The 27,564-nt window shown below is 38.2% G+C and overlaps 3 protein-coding genes across 8 annotated transcripts in view; 1 reads left to right on the top strand and 2 right to left on the bottom strand.

Moving 5' to 3' along the window:
* The window catches only part of LOC146311067 (forkhead box protein O3-like), a 51,135-nt gene extending 49,058 nt beyond the window's left edge, over window positions 1-2,077 (bottom strand). For both annotated transcript variants that reach the window (XM_084742639.1, XM_084742638.1), the window contains exon 1: window positions 938-2,077. In XM_084742639.1, coding sequence (XP_084598765.1) covers window positions 938-1,480 — 543 coding nt within the window. In that variant the 5' untranslated portion in view covers window positions 1,481-2,077. The remainder of the gene's footprint in view (window positions 1-937) is intronic.
* A 3,567-nt stretch (window positions 2,078-5,644) lies between these two features.
* Window positions 5,645-16,931, bottom strand: afg1la (AFG1 like ATPase a). The gene is made up of 13 exons (XM_084742271.1): window positions 16,790-16,931; window positions 16,193-16,407; window positions 14,049-14,100; window positions 13,840-13,941; window positions 11,798-11,928; window positions 11,587-11,686; window positions 10,899-10,957; window positions 10,323-10,405; window positions 10,171-10,241; window positions 9,954-10,054; window positions 8,119-8,259; window positions 7,928-8,038; window positions 5,645-6,253 (listed from the first exon to the last, which is right to left on the bottom strand). Exons 1-13 carry the CDS (start codon window positions 16,914-16,916, stop codon window positions 6,122-6,124), a joined length of 1,425 nt encoding a protein of 474 aa, XP_084598397.1. The 5' UTR covers window positions 16,917-16,931; the 3' UTR covers window positions 5,645-6,121.
* LOC146311065 (sex comb on midleg-like protein 4) lies at window positions 16,441-26,107 on the top strand. 5 transcript variants are annotated; one of them, XM_084742268.1, is made up of 8 exons: window positions 16,441-16,589; window positions 20,212-20,457; window positions 20,864-20,993; window positions 23,381-23,605; window positions 23,762-23,923; window positions 25,172-25,396; window positions 25,484-25,632; window positions 25,716-26,107. In XM_084742268.1, the coding sequence occupies exons 2-8, from the start codon at window positions 20,218-20,220 to the stop codon at window positions 25,839-25,841; spliced, it is 1,257 nt and encodes a 418-aa protein (XP_084598394.1). In that variant the 5' UTR covers window positions 16,441-16,589; window positions 20,212-20,217; the 3' UTR covers window positions 25,842-26,107. The 5 variants fall into 5 exon arrangements, with proteins under 5 accessions (XP_084598394.1, XP_084598392.1, XP_084598395.1 ...); XM_084742266.1 differs by lacking the exon at window positions 16,441-16,589 and adding an exon at window positions 19,153-19,361; XM_084742269.1 differs by lacking the exon at window positions 16,441-16,589 and adding an exon at window positions 19,156-19,361 and having other exon boundaries at window positions 23,381-23,581.
* Window positions 26,108-27,564: the final 1,457 nt, after the last annotated feature.

Raw genomic sequence — 27,564 nt, 5'->3', positions numbered from 1 at the left:
GAAGATATTCACATTTCAGAAGCTGATATTTGGACCATTAATTGATTATCAGAATGGTTGGTGATTGATTTCATAGTTGACGACTATACCACTGATTAACTAATCGTTGCATCTCTGCGAAACATTTGGCTGGTGGACAAAAAAAGTTATTTTTTCACTCAAATATGCATTTTAATAAACTTGAAAATATAACCTGAAATTCTTTATAATCATATATGTGTTTGCATCGTCCTCCTCTTAATTGATTAGTTGTTTGGTCCATAAAGTTAGAGCCTGGCCAATTTATCACTTGACCATTATTATTGGCCAGATATTTGCTTATCATGGCTATATCTGTCTTTATTGGTATCTGCATTTATGTTGTCTGATATGCACCTCTATGAAAACTATGAAGATTGCTTTTGTTTGTTTTATAGGGAGCACCGTGTGTGAATGTAATCCTTTTTGTTGATTATAATTGTTAAAAAATAATAAATATAATTATGAAAAATGCCAGTGAAGGATTACTATTTTAGTTTCCTGACATAATTTTCAGATTTTATTTTTCTCCCCAGTTTCAGTATTGGCCCCTGAAGCCCAGTATTGGTCAGGTTCTACATAAAATGTCAAAAAAATGGTGAAAAATGTTGCTCGGTGTGTCTCAGATCCCAAGGTGACCTCCTCAAATGTCTTGCTGTGTCCACAATTGGCACAACGCTTGATCGATTAATTTAATGGTCGATAACTAACTGATTAATCAACTGATCATTGCACCCTGTCCCTGCCGATTATCTTCTCTGGCATCCTTATAATAAACCTGAAGATATCACCTGAAATGATCCTTTACACGCATGTTGTTGTCTGCACCCTGCACTGCTCTGTGTGTGTGTTGTGTGTCTTCACATGAACCACAGTGTGCTCTTTGTTATGACAGCAGCAGCAGCATGTCACTGCTCACCTTCCAGCCTGCAGAGCTGTTGCTGTCGCCTTTGTCCCTGAAGTACGGCACAGACCTCACCATCCAGTCGTAGATTTGGGACAAGGTCAGCCTCTTCTCGGGGGAGCTCTCGATGGCTTGGGTAATGAGGTCTGCATAGGAGTAGTTGCCCCAGGCGTTCCTGCGGGCGGAGGACTTCCTCAGCTGCTGGGAGGCTGAGCCGCCCGCAGCCGCGGCGGGGGTCTGCGCCGAGGAAGGAGAGCCGTCGGCGGCCTCCTCCTTGTAGGGGCCGCGCTGCACCTCCACGGGCTGGGAGACGGAGGAGCTGCTCGGCTCTCTGGGTTTAATAATAATGCTCGGCTTCTGAGCATCTCCGCTCCCCGTGCTGCCACCCTCGTCATCCTCTTCCTCGGGGATTACGTCAGTGTCATTGGTCCCGGGTTTGCCCGCTCCAGACTCCGGACGGGGAAGGGGCCAAGTGCAGGAGCGTGGCCGCTTCTGAGGCTCGAAATCCGGGTCTATCTCCACGTTTAGGGGCGGCTCGTTGCGCGGCGCCTCGGCCATGTTAATCGCGATATTTCGGTGGATGCACAAAGGGTTACAAAATCACTCAGGTCGCATTCCATCAATGTTGTGTGCAGGCTTCGGGGACGGTTTATTTACTATGCACGGTATGCAAATGTCCAGCCTGCAGCCCAGTCAGTCCCAGCACGTGTCCGTCCGTCCGTTCGTCCGTCTCTCTGTCCTCCTGCACGGCTCCTCGTCTGTCCGTCCGCAGCATTAACAAAACATTGCCTTTTCTCGTGCACAGCCCACACCCTGACCAACATGCATTGCAATTTTTTTTTTTTTTTTGAGGGGGGGCGTAAATTGTGGAGTTAAAAGACAGGCAGAGTCAGCTAGAGGAATCCAAACTGCGTTCCTTCACAAGCGTCCCGCTACTGCACCGCGATCCTGCGACGTGCATGCCACAGAAAGAGAGAATTACTGCACCTAATAATGCCTCCACATCAGCTTTATCACTCCGCGCACAGCTGCCATCTTGACCATTTCCTTCTCCCAAGTTCTTTATCATCCGTGCAGGGAGCTGCTGCTGCCAGTCGCTGCCGTCCAGATAGCATCAAGGCGGAGATTGTTTCTTCTCTCCCCCCTCTCTCTCTCTCTCTCTCTCTCTCTCTCTCTCTCTCTCTCTCTCTCTCTCTCTCTCTCTCTCTCTCTCTCTCGCAAAGGGCCCGCAGCTTTTTCTGTTTTAAAGCGGCGAGTGGAGAAATGCGTCCGCCCTCTCAACAGCTAAAATAATAATGATGCATTCTGGCTGCACGTCTCTGCATCTTGAACAGGCCAGCACGGTGTCCTCCTCCTCCTTCTCCTCCTCCGTGTGGACACTTCATTCAATCTGCTGCTGCTGCTGTGGCGCAAACGCTCCGAGTCCAAGAGAAGGAAAAAAAAAAAAAAAAAAACGTCCTGCCCCCTGGACTGCACTGAAATTAAAGAGACAGTGTGGACATGTCCGCAGGACTCTGACATCATACTGTACAGTTCAGTCCTGCAAAATGTCACCACGGCTGAAATTATATTATTTTTTCATTAATTTTAATTCAATTATAAGATTTTGTGCAACATTTGCGTAAAGGAGCAGTGTGTAGTATTTAGAGGCCTGTCATACGCTAATGAACAGTGTCTTATGAACAGGACTCGGTCGGATTACTTTGAAGTGTAATGAATTACTGACAAATTACATTCATTTTTATAATTAGTAGTTTGTATTGGATTGCAAAACAGTGGTCTAATCTGAATAATTTTGGTTTATTTTAAAATAAAAAACTGAAAATATACATCTGCTAAATAAAAAAGGTAGAATAGGAATGGATATAGCCACAAAAATGTCAGTTCCACAAATATTATTTTTATTTATTTCTCTATTTAACTTACGTATTTAATTTATTTAACCATTTACTTATTTATTTATTTATGTAATTGTTTGTTTGTTTGTTTGTTTAAACATCTCACAACATTTTCAATGCAAATAAAATGCATTTTTGCACAGGGTTAATTTTTTTTCCATCAAGTCAGTCACAGTACGGGTGGGCCTTGAGGAGTCCTTAAAAATTAATAAAAACATGATTAAGTTTCAGTTTTTGTAAGTTATGAATTACCCTAGAATACTTATGATTTCACTGAATTTTTAACTAGTAAACCAAAATCAGGGGATTTAAATTACATGTCATTCTTGATTTATCTGACCCTGTTTAACAGGTGTTACACCATATTTGGTTTCCCACTACATTAACATTGGAATGTATATTACATCTCGTCACTGGTACGAATCTAAGGTGTCGATCAAAGCTTTGATTAAAAGTTTAGCTGGGCTGCAGAAGATTTCAAAGTCGTCTGGGACATTCTGAAGTTTGGGAAAGGTTGTAAGAGAATATTGGTTATAACTTTAAACTGACATATTTTAGAGATGTAATCAAAAATGTAATCAAGTAATCCTTGACAGTGTAACTATCATATAATTATGCATTATTGCTACTGGGTTAGATTATTATTTATTTTGTATGTTATCCATTACTACCTAAATGTCTCAAGCATCTAAATTGTTAAATTACATTTCCTATCAGATTTAACTCATACAGCCTGTTTTAAACCCTTCCCCACATTGTTAGGAATACAATTATACTGCAGTAATACTGAGTCCTGCACATTAATTTAGTGTCCTAAATATTGTCAAAATAAAAAGCACCTGAGTTTCTGTAAAATAATAATTTTATGAAACTGTGGACTCTAGTGTACATCCCAACTAAAAGTAGTTTGGTACTGTAGCTGTCAAAATATTAAAAAATGTCAGTGGGTTTTTTATTGCAGTTGTCGTCCCCCATTCAAAAAAATGAAGATTCTATACAAATAAATTTCTCACTTTAAACCACGTTGTAGCTTATAGTCATATAAGGTGTTATAATGACCTGAACTCATTCCACAGTTACACACATAAGAAATAAATGGGTTTTCAAGGACATAGACTAAAGATAAATAAATAAAATAAAGCTTATAATATATATATAAATTAATAATAAACACATTTAGTAACAGTCCCCTTAAAAGTGGCAGTGCGGAGAATGCTTTAACTCAGCAGTTGCAGTTACACATAAATAAAATTTAAAAAAGAACTCAGCTGTTTAAATAACCATGAACTGTTTTGGTGGCCAGTCAAACATTTCTTCAGGTGGATCGCACCTAAATACAGCAAACAAAATATATAAATTAGGAAACTTTCCAAAGATTTTCTACTGAAATAAAAGAGTTTTAAAACACAAAACTAAAGGGTTTGCTGTCCACAAAAGGAACTGTCTGTTAAGACTCATGCCAAAGTTAAAGAATTACTGATATCAAAATTCATTATTGTGGCCAAAAGAATTCAAGGTAACGATTTGAAAATTCATCTTAAACTTCATTTATTGTGCGTCTTGTCTCTTTTCTTTGCAAATGAATTACACTCAAAATATGAGTGTTTGGAGATGGAGAGAGTCTGTAACCATGAGCGTACAAAAGCTACAAAAAAGTGCAGAAACACGAAACGGAAAATGAAAAGGTGTGTGGAGGACGGTGGCGAAGGACACAAAGCGAGAACATAAAGAAACACAAATAATTTCAGAGCATACAGATCATTTACACAATTTTAGCGCGTGTATTTTTAACATGATATCAATATGTAATTTTTACATCTATACCCATATATCACAGCACCCTGATAATGTATTTTAAAGGAATCAAATCATAATATATAATCATATTTTACAACATAAAGTTGTCCAGATGAATGTTTTCAAGTTAACTGGAAACTTAACGAAATGAATCATCGGGGTGTTGAAGTTTTGTCCAATATGACACATAACAGTCAAACAAATTTGATTTTATACTGTATATCATTTTGCTCACATTATTATTAGAACATTTATCCTTATTTATATCAAAATATTGTTTTCAACCATATTTTCCAGGCCTAAGTGAGACTGTAAGCTCCTACATTATGATCTTATCACACAAAAAATAGAGGATGTTATACAGATATTAAAGTCCTTTGAGGCAAATTTTGGAGTTTTGGGGCCATAAAATTAATAAACAATCTTTACATGGCTGTTTTTTTTTCATGTGAGCATTAAGTCTGATCAAGAATAATGTAGCCGTTAACCTCATCTCACAGTTTTGTTCCTGCAAGTTATTCAAAACATTATCTGAACTGCTGTAATTTACAGTTGAAGGCTGTTATATCACTCAGCAAAAAGATCACACTGTTTAGTTTCTGCAAAAAGTAACCAGATTCCATCAAATAAAAATACCACCAACTGTCTCTCTGTACCAATAACACTTTTTGTTTGTACAGGAGATAAACTTTGAAGTTTCTTTTCTCACTTTCACCGCCCACATTACTTTGTTTTTGCAAGGTGTTGTGTATTACCAAGTGGTTAAATAAAGAAAAGATTGATAATGTAAGTGGGCAAAAAGTTAAATAAACTCCTGAACAACACCTGAACCATTGTTTGTTTACAACAACAGAGACATAATATATAGTACCCTGGAAGCAATAAAACATACAAACTGAGTGTCATTTTTAGCCACCAAATGGAAAATACTGATAAATACTGTGAAGTATTATTGTTCAAAGCACCTGGGAAATGTTTTTCACACACCGTCAACATTAAATCATCTGAAATAAACACACAGTTTAAATCCCCAAACCGATCGGCTGCCACTGTATTTCAATTTGCATTAGAATTACATAGAACTCATTGAGATGCATTATATTTTCATGTACATTATGTAGCTCAGAAATGATTAAAATATCCCTTAAATCTTCATAAAAGCCTTCTGGGAATCCAAAAGTCGTCCAGCTTTCTCCCACATTTTATAAAAGTAAATACAGTTGGACCACGATATGATACGGAGTTAAAAGCAAAATGACACCCTAAAGTTTATCCTTAAAAATGATCCGTAAAGTGCAATGTCACGATAAAGTCATAAAAGGCCTTAAGATTTCAATAAATATTCTCTGTACAACATTTGCACACATGCTGTTGAGCAGTCCCACTGGGTTTGTGCTGAATAAGATGAGTAGGAGTAGTGTTCAGTCTGGCAGAGAGGAGTAGCGGAGTACAGTTTTATGGTTGGTTGTGTAACATCGTGGTCGACTTTTCCAGAATGTTACACCTATGACTTTATGCTTCTATCTCCCTCTATCCAGTATTCTTCTGTCTGCATCTCTGTGAGTCGAGACACTGTCCTCTGGAAGGCAAATTTCTCCTCCTCTCCGCTGAAGATGGACAGACTGCTGGCTTCGTCCTGTCAAACCACAGAGGGTTAAATTAAAATTAAACAGCTTAGTGAAACTCGAGTCTTTATGATAACTTCTAACTAAAAGCATCAGTCAAGTGGATTTACATCAGTTATTACACCAATTTTTATTCTTTTTCTTTAATATGAGATGAAAAGATCTCAGATGATCTTAAATCCTGACATGTTTAATTTGATCTTTCCATGACTGATGCACTCACACACTGTCAGGTTGATGTTTTTGTCTTGATGTTTTATCTGAAATTTAGGGTGTTTTCACACCTAACTTAGTGCGAAAAACAGTCACTCTAATCCTCCTGTGGATCAAACAACCAAACCATGAGCACATGAAAAGGTGGGTCTCGGTATAACTGATGTAGTCTGGTTTATGATTTTAGTACAGCTAATAAATCCATCTGCTGACAGTGAAATCTGTCCAGGAAGTGATCTTATAATTGCTCTGTATAAGCCACATATATATGCAAATCATTTAGTAACAGGTATGCGCATCAGCACTGGAATTTCCCTTGATTAATGGAGCAAAAGCTGTTTAAACTGCTGTGTTTGTACTTTACTCCGAGTACTTTCTTAGTTCATTAAGTCAATTAAAAAGTGTGCAACAGCAATCAAGCAGTAATATAATAAGACACGTCCTTTTCACCTTGTCTCTACCTGTTAGACATTATTTATAACGTGGCGATTTGCTAAATAATGCTTAGAATTGGTTATTTCTGATATTTGCATCAGAAGCAAGAGTTCCCTGTCAGACTGTAAAAACTCAGTGTGAACAGAAACCAAACCAGAACTGAATACAACAATATATCTATTTTTTCCTTGTCTGGACCAAACCTCCAGTGTGAAACCACCTTCAAAGGAATAGTTCATCCAAAAATGAAAATTCAGTCATTATCTACTCACTGTCATGCTGACTTAAGGTTGAGTTTAGTTTTTTATTCCACAAAACACAGCCGGAGTTTCACAGTAAAAAACAGCATTGCAGAATCTCCCAAACAATGGAAATTAATGGTGACCAGTTTTCAAACATCAAAAAAACAAAAGAATAACAACGTGAAATGCCTCCGTAGTACTCATCTGGTGTAATTCAAGTCTCCTAAAGACCCAACATGCCAAGTTGACCAAAAAATGTTATTTACACTGTTTTAGCCTGATTCTTCACTGTAGATCCTCGACTTGGAGCCACGTTCATGTGCACATGGACGTGTGCTGTGATGGTGTGCAAACAGCTTGTTGGGTCTTTAAGAGACTTGCATTACTTGGATTGTTTTTTTATTGTTTTTATTTTTTACATTCAAAAACTGGTCACCATTCACTTTCATTGTTCCATTTAGCCCTGTTTGTCAATCTATTAATAGCAAGTTCTCCTAAAACCATGAATTTGGTGGACAGGAAAATCTCTGGATCCAACACACACTCACTTTAAATACATGTTTATCCTGTCAAAACCTAGATGCAACTGATTTATAGCCTTACTGAATAAAAAAAAAAAAAGGAGCCTCAATAATTTATTGCAGTAGTGTTTTCAGAGAAAACAACAAAGGTGACTAAGGTGTGTGCTGTAAACTCCAGTCACTGACAGCTTAATTTTCTTCATTTACGACTAAACGGACACACCCGACATGAAAAACTGGTTTAGGTGTGAAAACTGAACTGCTGCTCTCTCACCCTTTTCAGTCCCAGATCGTCCATCAGAACATGACTCTCATCATGACCGTGATCACCGTCGTGTATGAAAATATCCTCCAGTGGATGATCTGCGAGAATCACCACCCGCACCTTAAACAACGTCAAATTAATTACTAAAGTTTGGTGTTGTAGCGTCGGTCAAGTGTGCGTGCAGATGGCGGCGGTGTTACCTTGTGGTCGTAGAGAGCATCCACGAGCGTTATGAGCCGCCTGGCCTGAGTTTTCTTGTTCAGCGTCAGCAGAGGAATGTGTCGAATAAAGATGGTGTCAAACAGTCTGGACATCTCCAGGTAGTCGCTGGCCCCTAAAGGCTGAAACATTTACATTCAAATACAATATATGGCTTCTATTTAGTGAGTGTCAAAGCATATCACACTGGGTTGAGTTGCTGAGTTTTAATAAAATCCACACTTCATCTGAAAATGCTTATGTACTAAAATCTTTTTTCCATTTCTTTGGGTTACTTCAGCACCTACAGGGTCAACTGTGAGTCATTTAGACACAACCAAGAACTGTTCAAACCTGTTTAACTGTGCTATAAATTCACAGCCTTTCAACAGACACCAAAGAGGCTGAAATACAGGAAAGGTGTATAAACGATAAATCTGGATTTTCCTATTTGATGCAACAGCAGCAGGGATGAGTTCTGTTAGGATTTTATTGATACTAATACAGCTTATCGATACACTCTCGCCATAATTTAGTGCAAAACATGAAGACATGACATGAAAAGATCTGAGAAGATTCAACTGTTTCAGTTTCATGACTTTTTTTTACAGAAGTAACAAGTTATTTTTTTTCCTGAGTCTTCCTTTAAATTGTAATTAAATTTAGTAAAAGTCTGCTCGCACTTTTGAACACACTGCTCCATCAACTGTTTGTCAAAAGTCACACAAATGCTGATAGGAGTATCGTTAGTCCAGGTGCTTATCAATAGTTTGGTGCTGACCGCTCAGGACGAGTTTATCACCACTTTCTCAGTACTGATCCCTGATACGACTGATGTAGCTTCAATGAAGGATACCAACAGGAACATACAGAGAATACAATGCATGACACAGTCAGACAGTTAAAGGTCATACAGTTTATCTTTGCCATTGAAGCTCACAGTACAAGAACTTTTTAAGACAACGTAAGACTCAATAACATTTTTTTTTACAGGCATTACAGTTAGATTCTGTCAAGAGTATATAGAAATTTAGATACAGTTCAAAGCTTAAGAGTTGCACAATTGAATGCTGGGAAGTCACCTTCAATCTGAAATTTCTGGGAAAACCAAGAAAGACCCGACTGCTGCAAACAGTCTTCATGTTGTATTGATAATGGACTTTGCCATGATTACGTCATCATATCAGAGGTACGAACAAGTCACTGTTTTGCAAGTCATATACGTCTCTCTCGTCTTTGCATTCAAGTCCCAAGTCAAGACTGACAAGCTCCAAGTCCTAAACAAGTCATAATGCACTCTTCACCAAATGTAATGCCATTTTAACAACAGAGCCTCGACTTAAAGTTATTTGTGTATTTTCCTGCAATTTTGGACCCAGGTGTTTTGCATTTTGCAGTTAATTTTTTTTTAGCGCAGTTGCAGTTTTAGTCAACTAGAGCTCAGAGTGGAAGCATTAGTTCTTCACGGTTCTCTCCTAAAACTTGATTAAAGGCTGTCGGATTGGTTCAAACGAAGTGGGTCTGGGGAATTAAGTCGCAACTTGCTGGGAATGAATAGTGTTACTGTTAGTTGATTCAGGAGATGAAGGGAAATTAATCAATTTGTGGCACAGTTTTTAAATAATATACTCTCTAATCTTTGGGCTTCAGTCAAGTATTTCCAAGTCAAAAGGCCCAAGAAGTGAAGTCAAGAGTCATTGGTGTTAAACCAGGTCGAGCTGCAAGTCTTCTTTAATTTTATCAAGTTTAAGTACAAGTCATGTGACGCAAGTCCACACCTCTGCTTTACACCCGTCATAGAATGTGTATTTAAAAAAGTAAAGTCTAAGAGACTTACTCTATCACACAGCTCCTCAAACGTACAGTCTGCGATGGTCCCACATGCTTTGTTCAGACGAACTTTCCTGTTGTGAACATTCATAACTCTTGGTCGTGTTACTGTGGAGAAAGACAGTATGGTGAGTATACCACATGATACTAATTACATTAAGCAGATCAAACCTAATCACGTCAGCTGCAGAATTCAGTCAAATGTCATTTCTAAGTCCACTTACTGTCATTCTGTTTAAAAGCGAGCTCATCAAACATCTTGTCTAATGTTGCTTCTACATCGGGTTCACTGGTGCTGCAGTTAATGAGACAGGGAAACATTAAAAACACATGCAAACAACAGATCAAAACCTGGCTTTCTTTATGTTTTTCTTACAGAAAGTAGAGTTTTCCAGCAGATGGCCTGTTCCTTTTGCGGTAATCGATCCCAGAATCCAGGCGAAGAGTTTGGCAATACTTCTACATGTGAGAGACAAGAGATTAAAAACAGGTCAGATGCATTTAAAATAGTAGAAGTTTCAATATTCTTGTCCAGGGTTTCCTCCAGCAAATTTTTTTGGCCCAGTAACAATGATGTTATGGAGCGGCTACAGCCTAATGGCAGCATTAGGTAGGAGCCTATAGTTTCTGTTATAACATAATGATGGCCAGAATTGCAGAACTGAAATTTTAAAAAAAGCCATAATACAGAGTTCATATAGAACTTTGGAATGTTTCAACAACAACAAAAGTTGACTAAAATTATCTTTTCAATTGTCAAACATCATGTGTCATACAAGCTTACAACAATTATTTGTGTTTCCAACTGAGCCACTCCACTGCAACTGCTGTTTGGGTAAACATTTTAAAATTGCATCCCCTGAAAATAAAAATCCCCCCCAGTGAGACACCAGGCCTGCAACATACTGGAGGGAAACCCTGTCTGTCACCAAACACAAGTCTCCTTTCTTACCTGCAACACAGCAATAAAAGGCACAAAGTTGACTCTCTGCAGTCCGTTTTTATACAAGTCTGAGGGAAAACAGAGGGACACAAGTTGTTTTTTAGATATTTTTGTATATACACTTGAAAAGTACAGTGACTATACTTGCCAAATTTTGCAGTGATGCTGTCTCATTCAAAAGAATGTCAACAAACAACAAATCTTGAAAATCCCTTAACTCACAGGGAACTTTGTCTTTTTTATTTAAAAGAAAAAGAAAATATGTTTTTTATACTACTAACTATGCATGGATGTGATATGATTGCTACCATTGTTGTATGGCTTGGCTCACGCTAAAGACAATTCTGTGTATGGGACACTGTTGGGAAGAATCCGGGTCCACTTTTGGAGCAAATAAATTGCGTGATATCAGATCAATGCATAGACTGTACTGGAGGCATTTCTCATACTGGTATCAGTATCGGAACAACCCTAAAAAGCGTCATCCTTGACACTTTTTATGTGTAAAAGATTAACTGAAGCCAGTCAGTGTTGTGTTTACATCCTGAGAACATCCAAAGGAATCTGGATGCACACTGACTCAGTCTGAGGCACCACAGAAAAGTTGTGTTGACATAAAAAAAATGTGTGGCTAATTTTTAAAATTGTAAAAATGGGTTATGCGATGTAGAACAAATATGTAACACTTGTTACCGACCTTCAGGGGGACGATTAGAAGTGGCCACAACAACAACACCGTTCATAAACAGATTCTCAAAGAGCTGCTTGAGAATCATGGCATCAGCGATATCAGTGACCTGAAATACATTACAAAAAATTAACTATGGGAAAAGCATTAAATGTCTCTATTGCAAAAAAAGAACCCACCAGAGGTACTGTGGTATGTAGAAACGCTGACAGAATATTACCTGAAACTCATCAAAGCACAGAAGACACGCCTCCTCACTGATCTCCTCAGCAACTGGAGCTATGGGGTCGTAGGATTTGGCCATTTTCCCCGCTTTCCTCTTTGGCATGCTCTGTTTGAGCCGGTGGATCCCTAAAGATCAGAAACAGAGGAGAAGTCAGTCTTAACTCTGTTTAAGTGAACAGAAACTGTAAAAATAAAAAAAACACCACATTTAATAAATGTACCATCTCTACATTTTAGTTTGGGGTGTAACCACAGTTAGACTGAAAATGTGAAGTAGTGTGATGTGTTTTGACACAATAAAATATATACTGAGTTTGATTAACAGTGTATTTCTAATTTATTTTTTATAGTTATATTTCGCTTCATAAAAGAATGACATTCGAGACCAGCAAATGAAAGACAGAGGGGTTTCTTGTCACATTTAAAATGCTTCGTCAGCATCATCTATATATAGCATGACATATAAGCAAAAGCAGTGCCTTAAATATAACAAAACCGAAAAAGTGATGACTGAAACAGGAAGTATACGCTCAGTTCAAGCAACCACAGTCCTGTGTTGTTCTGCAAAATTTGGATGTATCGTGCTGTTTAGTGTTGGTTTCACACTAGTATTGAAATGAAAAAGCTTTATGCTACAATAAAATGTTGACACCAAAATATTAACACGGATGCAAATCATCCTTCACAGAGCTGCTGGTTCAGAGGTCTGTCTGTAAGTACCAGCGGGTGATTTCATGAACTTAATTAATGATTTATTAATATGAGAAGACCAAAAAAGTGTCATCTGTATAAATAAAAGGTCAAAGGTTTATACAGTGTACCTGTATTTTTATCCTCTATTACTATGTTACTTGTATTTTTTGACTCTTGAGCTGCTGTAACAAATGAATTTCCCGGCTGTGGGATCAATGAAATTTATCTTATCTTGGCAGCAGTTCTGCCTCAGAGGTAAATGTTCCAAATTCACCAATACAAGACTGCAGACAGAAGTATCACTATTCTCAGACTAAACTGGGTTCTTTCCTGGATTTAAATAAACTTTTATTATTGAAACTGTAAATGTAATTTCTTTAAAACTGGCGACAGGAATTAAGAAATCCAACTGTGGGTTAAGATTTTCTCTCCTCACGAGAATAAAGACATGATCACCGCATACTAAGAAGATATAAACCAGATGTTTATATTTGGTTAACAGACAATTTTGAGATAATTTATAACCTGGTGCGATTCCTTTTTTTTTTTTTTTTAATCCATTTCCTGCTAAAGTAGGAATCTGAATGTTCCAATACTACCATACCATTTGGGACGCCAGAAGAAGATTTAGTACGTTCCAATACACCGTATGTCAAATTCAGAATGCCAAAAATACCAGGATGTCAAACTGCATCTACTCATATTTTGCAGAATGTAAGTCAGCAGGCTTCTGTGGCTATTTGAACCCACAATTTCCCGCACAGCATAGCATGCATCACGTCGACTGAGCCACTGAGAGAGCAGACAGATGACAGAAGCCATTATGACACATGACCGTGCAATCAAGTGTAAAGCTGTGTTCCAAGTCGCATCATTTTTCTTTTTATTCAAATTTTGTGCTGCGGTCTGCAACAGATGTACGAGCAAGGGTCAAAGTTCAAGGTGTAATGTTATGACAAAGCAGTATATTTCAACTGGAAGCATAGAGCATGCAAAAGTATGTACTTTGTAAGAGCAACTGCATTACAAACTAAAACTAAAAAGAATCAGTATGAGATTTGGAGAGCAACTTTAGTTATTTTTCTTCCCACTGCACCAAACAACCTTTGCATCTTGGACACTTCCTCCAACTTCCATCATCTTGAATTTAATTCACTCAAGCATTCATTTGTGTCTGCAGTCAAAATTATCTTATTTGCCCCCTAGTGGCTGTTACAAGCAAAGAAAGTCAGGAAAAGGACAACGGTGAGCATTATTTGCACCTCTCTTACAGAGCATAACTGTAAATGGTGCCTGACATCTTTGACACTGTGCATCCACGATACAAACATGAAATGAACTCACTTTTATGGACATCCAACATAAAGCCATGGAAATGAACCCTCTTTTTCTTCTCAGTCTCAACGTATGAATAAAACATGTCCATCACCATCGTCTTTCCTGTGCCTGAAATGATAAAGGGCATCATATGAGTCATGGGGAAAAAACATAAAAACACAAAATGTCAGAAAAATTACATTTATGTTTGTAACTCTGTGACTCATCTCTCTTACCAACATCACCGAAGATGTAGTAACCTTTTGGAGGCTTCGGTTTTGTGAAAAACTGAAAGACAAAGAGGCAGAAAAAAATGATCACAAAATAAAAAAAACAAATTAAATTAAAAGGACAGTTCACCCCAAAACAAACAGGACTATTTGTTTGCTTATTTTGGTGCGAGCTGCCAAAATTCAGAGATGTCGGATGTAGAGATTTCTGCTTTCTCTTGAATATAAAACATTGAAAAGCTCAACAGCCATGTCTCTTTCCAGATATCATGACCTGGTGACTCAAGATAATTCACAGACCTTGTTCTAAGTAGTTTCATGTAGGAACTATTTTCTTTCAAGCACTTTGAAGTGCCTTGTTTCTGAATTGTGCTATAAAAATAGACTTGCCTTGCCTTTCTACCATCTGCCAACCGAATCACTGCACAGAAGGAAGCATGGATTTACTCATGGACAACAGGTTCATGCTTGTAACAGTGCAAGATGTAAACATTAATTGTGTTCTCCTTGGCTGAGCTATAACCTCTCATCCAGGAGTAGATGCACACTTCCTTCTACACAGTGATACAGTTGGCTGGTGTAGTTTATGCTTTATTTATATAGCACCTTTCATACAAAACAAGCAGCTCAAAATGCTTAATATTTAACAAAGGACTAAGAACAAGAAATACAATGACTAAAAATCGGGCAAATAATTTAAGGGCATAATCAACAAATGAAAAAAAAAAGAAATTGCTGCATTAAATGTCATTTAAGGCATAAAAAAAAGCATAAAAGGTCATTTAAAAAGCATAAAAGGCCAACTGAAAACAGCATAAAAGGGCATTTGAAAACAGCGTGTGGAACACCAAGTGAAGCGTACACATAGTAGTGAGTATGTTTTTGAGTGAGTGTTTGTTTTATAGCAATTTAAAAAAGTAAACAGAGCTTGCTATGCTTTGATATGTTTAGATGAGCTGCTCCATAATTCGGGAGCATAACTGAAAAAAGCTGCACCTCCACCTTTTTGGTAGAGACTTGGCATCGACGAGGTTGACAGTAGAGGATCTAAGGTTTTGTGAAAGAATGTAAATCAACAGACCTAAAACTGTGGAGAGCTTTGTATACAAGTAGAAGAACTTGAAAATCAATTCTAGTCGACACAGAGAGCCAGACGTGTTTTTGTATCTTTCTTTTTGTTGGCAGTCTAATTGCAGTTGCAGTTTTTTTGAAGAGACCAGTAAAAAGTGCATTACAACAGTCTAGTCTACTTGAAATTAAAGCATGAATGAGTTTTTCAGCATTTTGTTGGGTCTGGAATCTCAGTCAGTACCTTGGTCAGTTTGATGATGGTGAATAAAACTTAAGTAGGAGACTAAAATAAAACCCCAAATTTGTTACTTTTGGTTCAGGGTCCGACTGATACTGATATCAGGGACTTGAAATGATTCAATGTTGATATAATGGCCGACTTAGAACATAACGAATATATACATAAACACACAGTTATCGCAGTGATCCCTCAAAAACAGTAGTATTTTACAGTCTAACAATAAACAACCTCATCCAAAATAATATCAGGCCACTGAAACAGTCAACTTTCACCGGTATTTTCAATAATTGGAAATAACTATGGATAAAAAACACAAATAGAACAGATATATGTGTATATTTAAACCCAAATTAAGAAAAGCATCAACACGATATACATAACCTGCTGCCCATATGACTAACAAATAAAAACAACGTGCATTATGTTCTGTCAAAAATAAAGTTTTCATATTGGTGCATTCCAAAATAGACCAATATAGCTGTGATAGACTGGTATCATGTCAATAATATCAGTCAACTGATATATCAGTCGAGTTCTAATAGAAAGAAAATAGCTCTTGAATCAAATTATTCCCAACCAAGTCATGATTTCTGGAGAGACACTGGTGTTGAGTTTCAAATGATCAAGCTATGTGCCATCTAGTTCCATCGCATTGGAGAGAAGACAAACATCTCTAAAACTCAGCCACTCAGATCAAAAGTACCTGGATGTAATTTTGATTTTGGGGCGAACTGTGCCTTTAAATCAACAGCTTAAACAAGTGCAGCCTTCATTTCCACGCAGCTTTAAGCGAATTGAGTTATTTAATTAATAAGACTCATGTGGCGTCTGTCTGTACCTTTGAGAAGATGGATGTCGGTGTGTTGCTGTATCCTCTGAGTTTTTTGTGGAGCTGGTCCAGGGTCTGCAGCACCGCTCTCTGATGCTCATCCTCCCGCAGGGTCCCGTCTCTGATCAGCCCGTTGTAGTGATCCAGAGGCCCGCTGAACCCACCGGACACAGGGCTGACACCGCTGTCCTCTACCGCCGGCTGTGCTTTCACCGAGGAGTACCCTTTTAAATGACAACAGCAACTGCATGTTAGCTCTTTTGTCTTACATTCACAAACAAACAAAAAAAAAAAAAAAACAGTTCACTGTTGCGGGAAGTTACGATAATGTTGCTGCTGTGGACGAAGACCAAAGGTTAGCGAGTGACAGCTGTCAGAGCAGGACACAACCCGAGAAAATAACACGGTAAGTTTGTACAAAATGTTAAATATTTATGGTAAAACCGGGTTAAGTTTAAGAAACTGTAAACTATGGCAAAAACGATTAATTAACTAAAACTAACGTTCGAGCTAGGTGGAGTTTTCAGTGTAAATTGTCGGTACACCGCCGGACAAACACTTTTAACACTTCAACCATCAACACGACTCACCAAAAACTCGTCTCACCTCGTCTGCAGGGCTCTGTTAGAGATTTTAACAGTTTCCTAGAAGAAAACTGCTCTGTCAGAAGACACCTTAAGCCCAGTGAAGCTGAGGGTGACATCTTTAAAGACAGCGGTATGCACACCGCCATCTTGGTTTCAAATTTCCTCAACGTAACTTTATTAACAAACACACGTTGACAGACAGCAGCGTTTCCCGCTGTCAGCCAGCAGGGGGCGAACTTCCACACACTTCATCATCCTGGATTTTCTGATAATATTTCTTATGATGAGAATTATTATATCTTTTTTGGGGGGTTTTTCTCAGAAGCGTATGTACATATATACTTTATTTTATTTTATACTATTTTATATAGCATCTTTCATGCACAGAACACAGCTCAAAGTGCTTAACAATTCAGCAGCAAATAAAAACTCACCACAACAAAATTGTCTATACCATGGGTACATAAACAAAGTTACAAGACAAAAGACAGAGAGGAAATAAAAGAAAAAATCAGAAAAGTAATACAAATTCAAAATAATGCATCATTAGTTCTTTAAAAAAAAAAATCAAACAATTAATTTTAATTGCCTTCTTGTTCTTAAGGTCTCATAAGACAGTGATTGATTAATATAAATAAATAAAATTTAAAAGTTATTTTCACTATTGATTAACTATTTTCATGATTAATCGATTAATCAGTTAATGGCTTATTCTATAAAATGTCAGAAAAATGTGAAAATGCTCATCACACTTTTGTGTAAGTGACGTCTTAAAATCACTTCTTTTGTCAATCAACAGTCGAAAATCCAAAGGATCTTCATTTAATATTTAATGCAAATGCTGATGATGATTAATGAAACTATTAATTGAATACCAAAACAATTTTCTTTTCATTGATTATCAACTAATCGTTGCAGTTCTGTTCTGTTTTATATAATTGCTGACAGAATATCTGAGTTTTAGACTGTTGATCAAAGAAAACGATGTCCAAAGATCTTGATCTCAGAGAATCGCTACAGGAATTTTTTTTACTATTCCCAGAACAAAAAAGTACAAATATATATAGTTTAACTGATAATACACATAATCTTTAGTGTCAGTCTAAATACCGCACTCAAACTACACACACTACAACTGATTTGACTTAATGTAGATTTATGAGTATCTCTGCTGAAATGTATCAGAGGAAAATGAAAGTCCCCTGCTGTTAATTTAGGCTAAATTTAGAACATTTAGAATTAATCGACCTTCTTGTTCATATGCTGCAGTAGCAGATACCTGCAGTTTGAATAATATATCCATGGATTAATTGGCTAATTATTTTCTTGATTAATCATTTGTAGGGATGTAATAAAACCAAAAACGCCACAAAACAATATTTATTGCAATATTAAAAAACAAACAATGTCAACTTGAAAAATCATTTTATGTTGTATAAGAAATCCAGTATTTCTGTATAACAGACTGTTGGTATGGACACAGCTCTGATCATAGACTTTGGAGCAGCTTTAAAATAATTTTGAAATATATAAAATCATTTTTAAATTGACATTTTGTGTCAAATTATTGAGTTTTATAGTAAGCAGGCGTGTAATAAACAGGATAATGAACAGCGACCGGGTCATTATTGTGAAATTACCTGCTCACTGTGCGTTATCCCTTATATAAAATCTGTTTTATGTAAAATTATAATTACATAGTTACATAAATATAAAAATTCTAATTATATATATAACATAAACATAATAAAATAGAATAATTAAAATTGTAATATCACAGTAGATACCATCACAGTATATATTACAGTATATATTTATAAACTGTCACATTATTAATAATTTCTCTGTAAAATGTGATATAATGTTTGCTTCAAATGTCTTGATCAACAGGCAAAACCCCAAATATATTCATTTTATCATCATATATGACAAAGATAAGCATGAATTTTTTTTTGCTTTAATAAAACGATTAAAATGATCACTCAATTATCAAAATGTTTTTTATGTTTTTTAATGCCTTACCAATTAATCAACACTAAATATATATATATATATATAAATACAATTCTATGATATAAAGAAATTTGAGTATATAGCATTTATAGCTCACAATAACACCAGAGCACACAGCTGGAAAGAAAATCAGCATTCATACTTTTCAGACTTTCCGATGAATATTCTCATTATAATTAAAAGCAGAAACTCTGTCCTCGGTCTAATTATACCTCCACAGCACCGAGCAGACCAAACATGGCAGACGACCGTCAGGGTGTTACAGGGCTTACAGGCTTGTTGCCATGACAACAGAGGAGCCTTTCTCCCTCTCTTCTCTCTCCCCGCCGCTCTTTAATGCACACACACACACACACACTGTCACTCTCTCTCTCTGTCTGTCTGCCTCTGTTGTACACACACACACATACACTCTCTCTCTCTCACACACACACACACACACACACACACACACACATATACAGTATTACAGTGGAATCCGCCTTGCTTTGAGATCCGTGCTCTGCTATTGGAAGCAGGATAACATATAGGAAACACAGCAAGGAGCGTAGGGGGACACTCCACATCTGTTTTGGATGGTGAGTGTTTTGTTTACATACTGCATCCTTTGACAAATCTGCTCAAAACGAGATCCATCATGGAGGTATAAATCGCTGCTTCTGTGTCTCATTGCTAGCTCTGCTGCGGGATGATGGGAGACATGTTTTCTCTTCTTGTAGCTGCTTCTTCTTCTTTTTTTTTAAAGATTAGGGTGGAAGCTGTCATCGTAATGGTAATTCATAGCTGGGTAGCCATGGTGAAGTCAATTTCCCCCCCCTCCCTCCCCCTGCCACTGCTGAATGCATTAGTCTAATGAGATGTCTGCAGCCTGGGTGCCGAGCAGCAGCAGCAGCAGCAGCAGCAGCAGTAGAGTGTTAACCAAAAAGAGGGGGACGAGGAAAAAGCCTCATACAGCAAGAGAGCAAGATGGCTTTCCCTGCTTTGTTAGGGATTTAGCTTCATAGTCACCTTTAGGCTCCTGGGATTTAAGACAAAAGGGGCTTGGCTCTTGGGCTTTCACAATAGAAGACAGCAGGTAACAGACACCCCCCCCTCCTCTCTGCCTCTCGCAGGTTTATTGGTGTTTTATCAGTGCAGGATGGAGGTGCTGTTTCCCCCACAGCTTGTGCATGCATGGCTGCCTTTTGTGTTGTTTGATTATTTTGGTATTCTCTTCTCACTGCATTGCTCAGCTGTAGTATTCTGTAGCCTCTCAGTGTTTGGATGTTGCTGTTATACACCTTTGCAAAGCCATTCTGCTGCCTCCATGTCTGCTAATGCTGCTCTCTAATATGCAGCTAGGACGGAGGATTAATGTGCAACTTAAGTGCCTGTTTCTCTGCATTTCCATATAGCCCGAGCTCAACGTTTGTTTTCCTTTGTCTCCAGCTCCAAATGAGTGTACCTGCAGCAACGGCACAGAAGTCAGACGGCAACAACAACAGCAACAGTGAGATGCAATCAGCTGCAGTGGCTCCCTCCTTCATCCCCAGCCAGTCGGGGAAGATACCGGGCAGGAAGAGAGGGAGACCCCCTCTCCGCAATGTCGCCAAGATGGATTTTCCTAACCGTTACCCCGAGTCGCTCCCTCCGCTCAAAGTGCCAAAGAAGAGGGGGAGAAAGCCGGGCTTCAAGGTCAGCCAGATGATGATGGTGGTGGTGGGGGGAAATGAGGCAGGGGGGGATGATGAGATGTGGTGTGTGTGTGTGTGTGTGTGTGTGTGTGTGTGAGTGCAGTGTGTTTAAAAATGCATGTGTACACAGAAAGGCACAGACACACAGGCTCCATGCCCTTCAGATTTTGTGGGACCCCAGTGTATCAGAGAGAGACTTAACATCTGGGCTCTGCTGTAGTTAAACTGTCATTATTATAAATATGTCTGTTTTTTATTCATAAATACACACAAAACTCACCATCTGTAGCTTACAAACCACAGATTTTGTGCCCCGATTCTTCCACCACCTCCTTCCAGACACGGTTTAGTAAATAAATGATACGCCTGAAATAAACATAAGGATGCAAAAACTTCTTCCCCTGCAGCTCAAACCGAGGATGGTGATGACGCCGTTGGCCATCTCTCCACCCAGCAGCACCCCTGAGCCCGACATGAGCTCCATTCCTCAGGATGCCGCCACCATCCCCCACTCTGCCACGCCCCAGGTGCTCACAGGTAAGGACAGAAAACATGAAAGCAGAAGAAGCTTGCAGATTGCAAACATGTCGTCTCACTCTACCATCCCAAAAGTGTAGTAGGAGAAACTAAGGTGGCCGCAAAACTCATGCAAAACTCCTCCTGGCTACTGTAGAAACAGGGCGGTTACAACATGGCAGCCTCCATGGAAGAGGACCCGCACCTTCTGTAGATATAAACATCTCAATCCTACATAAAGAAAACACAATGATTCTTATTTTTAGGTGATTATACACAAATGAAAATGGTAACACTTTATATTAAGGTGTCTGTATGTTAGTTAATTTGATAGTAAGGCCCTTATAAGGTAGTTATTAACATTAATAGGTGTTAAGACTATATAAGTGTTAATAATAGCATTATAAACATATATTGTTAGATCATAGGACATTTCTAAACACTATTTTGATTATTGATTAATGTTGAAATAAAGTTTCATTGAAAAAAGGCAGGAAATGCTGTTTTCAGCCTCTCAAAGATGATGAGATGAGATGAGATTTCAAGCTTTTCTTTCTTTTTATTATCATATTAAAGTGAATATTTTGGGGTTTTGGACTGACAAAACAAGACATTTAAAGTCATCACCTGGACTTTGAGAAACTGGGATGGACTTTTCAATATTTTCTTATATTTTGATATTTTCTGATAACCACTAATAAATAAAACAATTTGCACAGGGGCAAGTGAAAACTGGTTTCTGGCAGGTAGACTGCTGGCCCACTTACCTGACTACGCAAGTGAAAAAAAAACCCTAAATGTTAAACCCTGACTCATGAGAACCTTGTTAATAGATTATAGACAGTTTACGAATGTTGATAAATGCCTTATGAGTTTCTTATAATTGTTTCTAATAACATTACTAAGACATTTATTGAATTTAACTCACTTACCTAACCTTATTTTTTTCTCCTTGTGTCTGTATGTGGCAAGTTTAATTTTTTTAAAAGAACTTTTAAAGCTGTGCTTCACTGTTAAAATATTGTATTTATATGTTTTTTTAATACATATTTTATCATCCTTGATGACATGCAGCGCTCATTCCAGATGAGGAAGCCATAAAAAGCGTAGTTAACTGTGCATAATTAAGGAGTTATTAACCTTAATAAGTCATTGTTCTCGCTTTAGATCCGGTACAGTAGCTGCACTTTGGGTTGCAATTAGTATGAAAGGTGCTTTATAAATAAAGTTGAGTGACTTGGGTTAGAATCCAGCCTCAGACATAAACCTCTCTAACTCTGCCCGCTCTGCATCTGTCACTGTCCAATGAAGGCTGAAAATAATCATAATTAAAAATCATGGTTAAATGTTAATAAGTGAATAATGAAGGATTTATTAACCTTAATATGATTTGTTCAGGAGGAGGAGGTACTGGTTCACAAAGTTCTTCTTTAATCAGACAAGAGCCATGTTTATTATACTTTTATTAACACTTATAAGATGCTTATTAACATTAATATGTGTAAATAAGACTGTATAAGGGCCTTTTAACCTATGAGCTAACGCTTATTACAGGAATATAAAGTATTATTATGAAAACATACTTATATTCCATTTCCAGAGGCGGAAGTAACTAATTACTAATACTCAAGTTACTGTAATTAAGTTTTTTTTTTTTTGCTTTTATGAGTACATTTTCAAGTCTGTACTTTCCCTTGCACTTAAGTATTCCTTACACCATGTAATCTACTTAGTTACTTTAAAAATTATAATTGAGTACTGAGTACAATTTGAAGTAATATCCAAACCTTTTATCTCCAGTTTAGTAGCCAGTCAGGTGATCTGATCACAAACAGGGAAATGAAAACAAAGAGATATGGACAAAAAAAAAAAACTAAACACTGCAGCAGCAAAGGTTTGGAGTAAAGATGTTGATCATTAATCAATTAATCAAGAATTTAACCGATTAAAACTGTAACCATGAATATTTAATCAATAGTCTAGAATCGGTTAAGGAAAACCGACCCGGGTTTGGAGAAGCGAGTGTGACCACTGAGCAGAACAGAGAGGATGCTGGGAGAAATTAAGACAACAGAAACCTCTCTGATGAAATCTCTATGATAATGTTGATAATGTATTAAACATCAAGGGTTAAAAAGTAACTAATACTCCTAGTAGTTTTTGAGACGAGTACTTTGTACTTTTACTTAAGTATTTTTATAACACCAGTACTTTTACTTGTAATAGAGTAATATTTTCAGAAAGGAACGGTACTTGAGTACAGATTTTCAGCACTCTTTCCATCACTGCCCATCTCTGCCACTAAATCTTACACACTGGACCTTTAATGGCCCGTTTGTCTTTACAGTCCAGTCCTGATTTCCTGACAGACCCTCATCTCCACCTCATCTGTGTTTCCCCTCTCTCAGTCTGTATCTACATCAACAAGCAGGCCAACACGGGCCCCAACCTGGACAGGAAGAAGATCCAGCAGCTCCCCGATCACTTCGGCCCCGACCGTCCCTCTGTGGTGCTCCAGCAGGCCGTCCAGGGCTGCATCGACAGCGCCTTCCAGCAGAAAACAGTGTTCACTCTCCTCACGCAAGGCTACGGGGGAGAAAAAATATCAGGTGTTGTACAAAGACCTCCCTCAGGTGTTGCTTTCTATTTGTTCAGTAGCTTTTAATTTTTTACCACTTTACCCGAGGTGGTGCTTAGTAGAAAACATGAATTAGTAAAGCTTTAATTTGTTATAAATTGCATCCATACTGTGATGTTGTTTCAAGTGGTCCCCTGTTTTGCTCTTGCAGCCACATTTGATGGGAAGCAGCATCTTCTCAGCCTCCCCGTGGTGAACAGCATCGACTATGTGCTTCGTTTTCTGAAGAAGCTCTGCCGCAGTTTGCACTGTGAAAACCTCTTCAGTGATCAGCCCATTACCCAGCACAGTGGTGGCTCCTACCAGTCAGATGGTACTTCAACACTTTTCTGTCTGCCTAATAGAGGCTCCCACTGGTGGGGAGTCACATGAGTTGGACTCGAGTTTCAAATCTGATGATTAATTTCAACCTACCAAAATTAAAAAAGACTTGCAACTTGACTTGGACTTTAACACCAATGATTTGTGACTTCACTTTGAGTTGAGGCTTTTGACTTAAAAAAAACTTGATACCTTCCTCTGCTTTTGTTACTTGCAGAGGGACTACAGGTGTAAATTAGCCTACTTGCTAAAGTGCAGCATGGTTACATCTTGTATTTTTATACAGATGTTCATTAACATACACTTTCCCTATCAAATATACAAAGTAAAGCCAGAATATTAAAGCATGTCACAAATAAATTCATTTCCTGAATCAGCTAAGATTAATGCTGTTCCCTCTTAGCATGTTGACACTTACTTCCCCAGATCCATGTTGTTTGCACCAATCCGACAGCATCCAATCAAGTTGCAGGCGAAGAGCTAACATTATGTTGCTGAGCTCCATTTGGAAAGAGTGATACCAAAGATCAGTTTGTTTGCGTAAAAAAACTAGCATGGTCAACAGAAACAAATGCAAACAACAAATTGCAGTATACAACACATGGTTGAAAATTACAGACCGAGACGGAACAACTTTCAATTTTGTTCAACATTTGGAGTCACACAAAAAACTCGAGTTTGTCCCACCTCTGGAAGCTACAACTTTATACTCCCAGAACTATTTGCTTCTTAAGAACTGCCAAGGGTTCTTTGTAAGACTAAGGCTTCCATTAAGAACACGTTTCATCCGAAGAAGAAACAGGTTTTCAAGGACTGTTGAAATCTTTGAAGAACTCTTTCATCATGGGTTCTTTGAACCATAATACCTTGTATAAAAGAGTTCTCTGTAGAACATCCAGGTGGGTTTTAGATAAAACTCTTGGAATATATAATGTTTCTCAGTAGAACGCCTGTGTGGGTTCTGGGTGAAACGATTGCACCAATAAAGGGGTTCTCTGTAGAACCTCTCATAACCCATCACAGATGGTTCTAGGTGTAACCCTTGGTGTTGCATTCTGGATAGAACTCTCTGAAAGGTTTTGAAAAGGTTCTAACAGCAACCAAAAACGGTTCTCCTATGAGGACAAACCTTTATGCAGGTTTGTGAAGTAACAGATTACATGTAACAGGATTACCTAATCTGGATACAAAACAATAAACAAATTCTTTGGGCTCATTTTGACTCTCATCGTGTCTTCAGCTGAGACATCAATGGCGGAGGACTACCATTTAGACCAGTCTGACGGCAAACGCTACTCCGTGGACCCCGGCGACTCTGCTTTCAGCTCCATAAGCTCGTCCTACTCGCCAAAGTCTTCGTACGGGTTTCGTTCGTCACAGCAGTTCTCCAACGGCTCGGCCTCCATGAGCATGTGCCGACAGTCGTCCACCAGTCCAAACACGTTCCCAGAGAGCAACAGGACAGGTGGGACAGACAAAAACCAAGATTGCTTCAAAGTTTATTTCTCTGGGGTACAAAAGTAAACATCATTTCCTTCCTTTGGTCTTCCAGGAGGTTATAATGCACCGACAGAGTCCCAGGAGTCCAAGGCTCCACCTAATAAGGACCCAGCCACCTGGTCTGTGGAGGATGTCGTCTGGTTCATCAGGGATGCAGACCCCCAGGCTCTTGGCCCCCACGCAGACATCTTTCGGAAACATGTAAGTTTGTTTTCCATTGCATTCTTGATATGCTGCATATTTCTAGCTTATTTGCCACCAACGTCTTCTTCTGCTTCTCTCAGGAGATCGATGGAAATGCGTTGTTGCTCCTAAAGAGTGACATGATCATGAAGTACCTCGGACTGAAGCTGGGGCCGGCCTTGAAGCTTTGCTACCACATCGACAAACTAAAGCAGACTAAGTTCTGAAAACCTTTGACAGTATATTTACCCCTTAAATCAAACAGTACATTTGAGACGTCCAGGTCTGTGAGCCAACCAGAGGAGAATTTAGGAGCATCAATTTCTTTAGGGTCCCCAGAAGTAAGATGTATCACTACTTCTTTTTTGAAAATAGTCAACTACCTTTACAGTTAATTTAACTCCTTTATGTTTAGAATGAGAGGGTAACAGTACTGTAACCTCTGTGTAAAGAATCTGTTATAAGTGGCATTAATTAAAATCTAAGAAAGAGACGCACAAAGAGTGAAATGTTCATGTTATATTGGACAGATGTACTGTAACTTTATCTTCAGTCTTTTATAAAAATGTATGTAACAAACATTAGCATTTTAACATTAGCAAGATATGAAAAAACAGGAGTAGAGTAGGGGAGGAGTAGCATCAAACTTAATGCTAACATTATTAACATTAATGTTAGCTAACAGGCTAACATTACCTGCAGTTTATGTAACATTAGTTTGACTGACTGGATGTAGACTGTGGGTACAAGCCTGAGATCAGTCGATTATTTTAGACATGCTACTGTCGCTACAAGAAACAACAACAACCTCTGAGCTACCAACCAACACAGTGAAAATGGCAAGTTAGCACCTGGTGGCTGTGAATCACCCTAGCCAAGCTATCAGCTGTTATGTTTTCTAGTGTGAGAATTTAACCAAATTAATGACAGGGTTCGCATTTCCATGAGCAAATGTTCCACCAAAACAAGTTCTGCAGGGGAACCATCATTGCATCCTGGGCTTAGTGCCACTCAAGACGATTGTGATTGGTTTACAGAAATACAAGTAAGCCAGAGTGTTTTTTCTCCCAAAAGCAGAATGTGTGGAGCCAGATGTTTTGGGTTATTCAGCATAGTATGGTATTTCTTTCATAGCTAACACACTATGAAAAAGATGACATCTCACATAAGACTTTATGTCAACCCTTCATAACCCTGCAATAACTGAATTTTTTGGCCACTTGGGGGCAGCAGAAACAAGTTGTGAACACAACATTGATATATTACCACCTATAAAGTTGCTTATTAACACTTATTAGCAAACAGTTGCCTATTTGCACATCCAGCAATTAGGAAGCAATATGGAGTCGTGTTTGTGTCCAGCTGATGAATATAAGTCCAATTTTCACTCTCTTTTAGCTCTGTTTTTGGTCTCCACCAACCCCAAGGTTGATACCTTTCTCTTTAGCTGCTAAATGCTGCACTGTGTTCACCAGCTAGTTGCTAACTGTGTCTGTCTGCTGTTAAGTGCTGAGCATGTAGTATACAGTGGGATTTTAGAGCTTTTCTGTCAAAAACAGCTGCCAAAAGTCACACTCTGAGAGTGGTGAGAGTGAGCCAAAACAATTAAGTTGTTGGCCAGACTGTGAACTCTGAACAATAAAATCTGGTTATATAGTAGTAAGGCAAGTGACTTACCGGATGTAAGTCACTTGCCTGAGTGGGCAAGTGGTAAAAAAGAATTAAACTGTTAAACTATTTTGATAATCAATTAATAATTAAAGTAATTTTTCATGCAAAATGGTAGAAAATGCCATTTCCAGCCTCTCAGTTCTCTGCTTTTCTTAATTTATTGTCATCTTAAGCTGAACATCTTTGGATTTTGGACTGACAAACAAGACATTTTAAGACATAACCTTGGGATGGATAATTGACACTATAGATGTTGTAGCCCTAGATTAAACATGAACC

Source organism: Lutjanus erythropterus, chromosome 18 (assembly GCF_056507025.1).
Source record: "Lutjanus erythropterus isolate fLutEry1 chromosome 18, fLutEry1.hap2, whole genome shotgun sequence".
NCBI classification, from domain to species: domain Eukaryota; kingdom Metazoa; phylum Chordata; class Actinopteri; order Lutjaniformes; family Lutjanidae; genus Lutjanus; species Lutjanus erythropterus.
This window is presented reverse-complemented; position numbering and strand designations above follow the sequence as displayed.

Excerpts from the sequence above, each read along its gene's own strand:
- LOC146311065 (XM_084742266.1), top strand. Across the intron at positions 20,994-23,380 it reads CACGCCCCAGGTGCTCACAG|TCTGTATCTACATCAACAAG; the intron begins GTAAGGACAGAA and ends CCCCTCTCTCAG. Across the intron at positions 25,397-25,483 it reads CCCAGAGAGCAACAGGACAG|GAGGTTATAATGCACCGACA; the intron begins GTGGGACAGACA and ends TTGGTCTTCCAG.
- afg1la (XM_084742271.1), bottom strand. The coding sequence starts at position 16,916 with ATGGCGGTGTGCATACCGCTGTCTTTAAAGATGTCACCCTCAGCTTCA. Across the intron at positions 10,958-11,586 it reads TTCTAATCGTCCCCCTGAAG|ACTTGTATAAAAACGGACTG; the intron begins GTCGGTAACAAG and ends GTTTTCCCTCAG. Across the intron at positions 8,260-9,953 it reads TTGAGGAGCTGTGTGATAGA|CCTTTAGGGGCCAGCGACTA; the intron begins GTAAGTCTCTTA and ends TAAATGTTTCAG.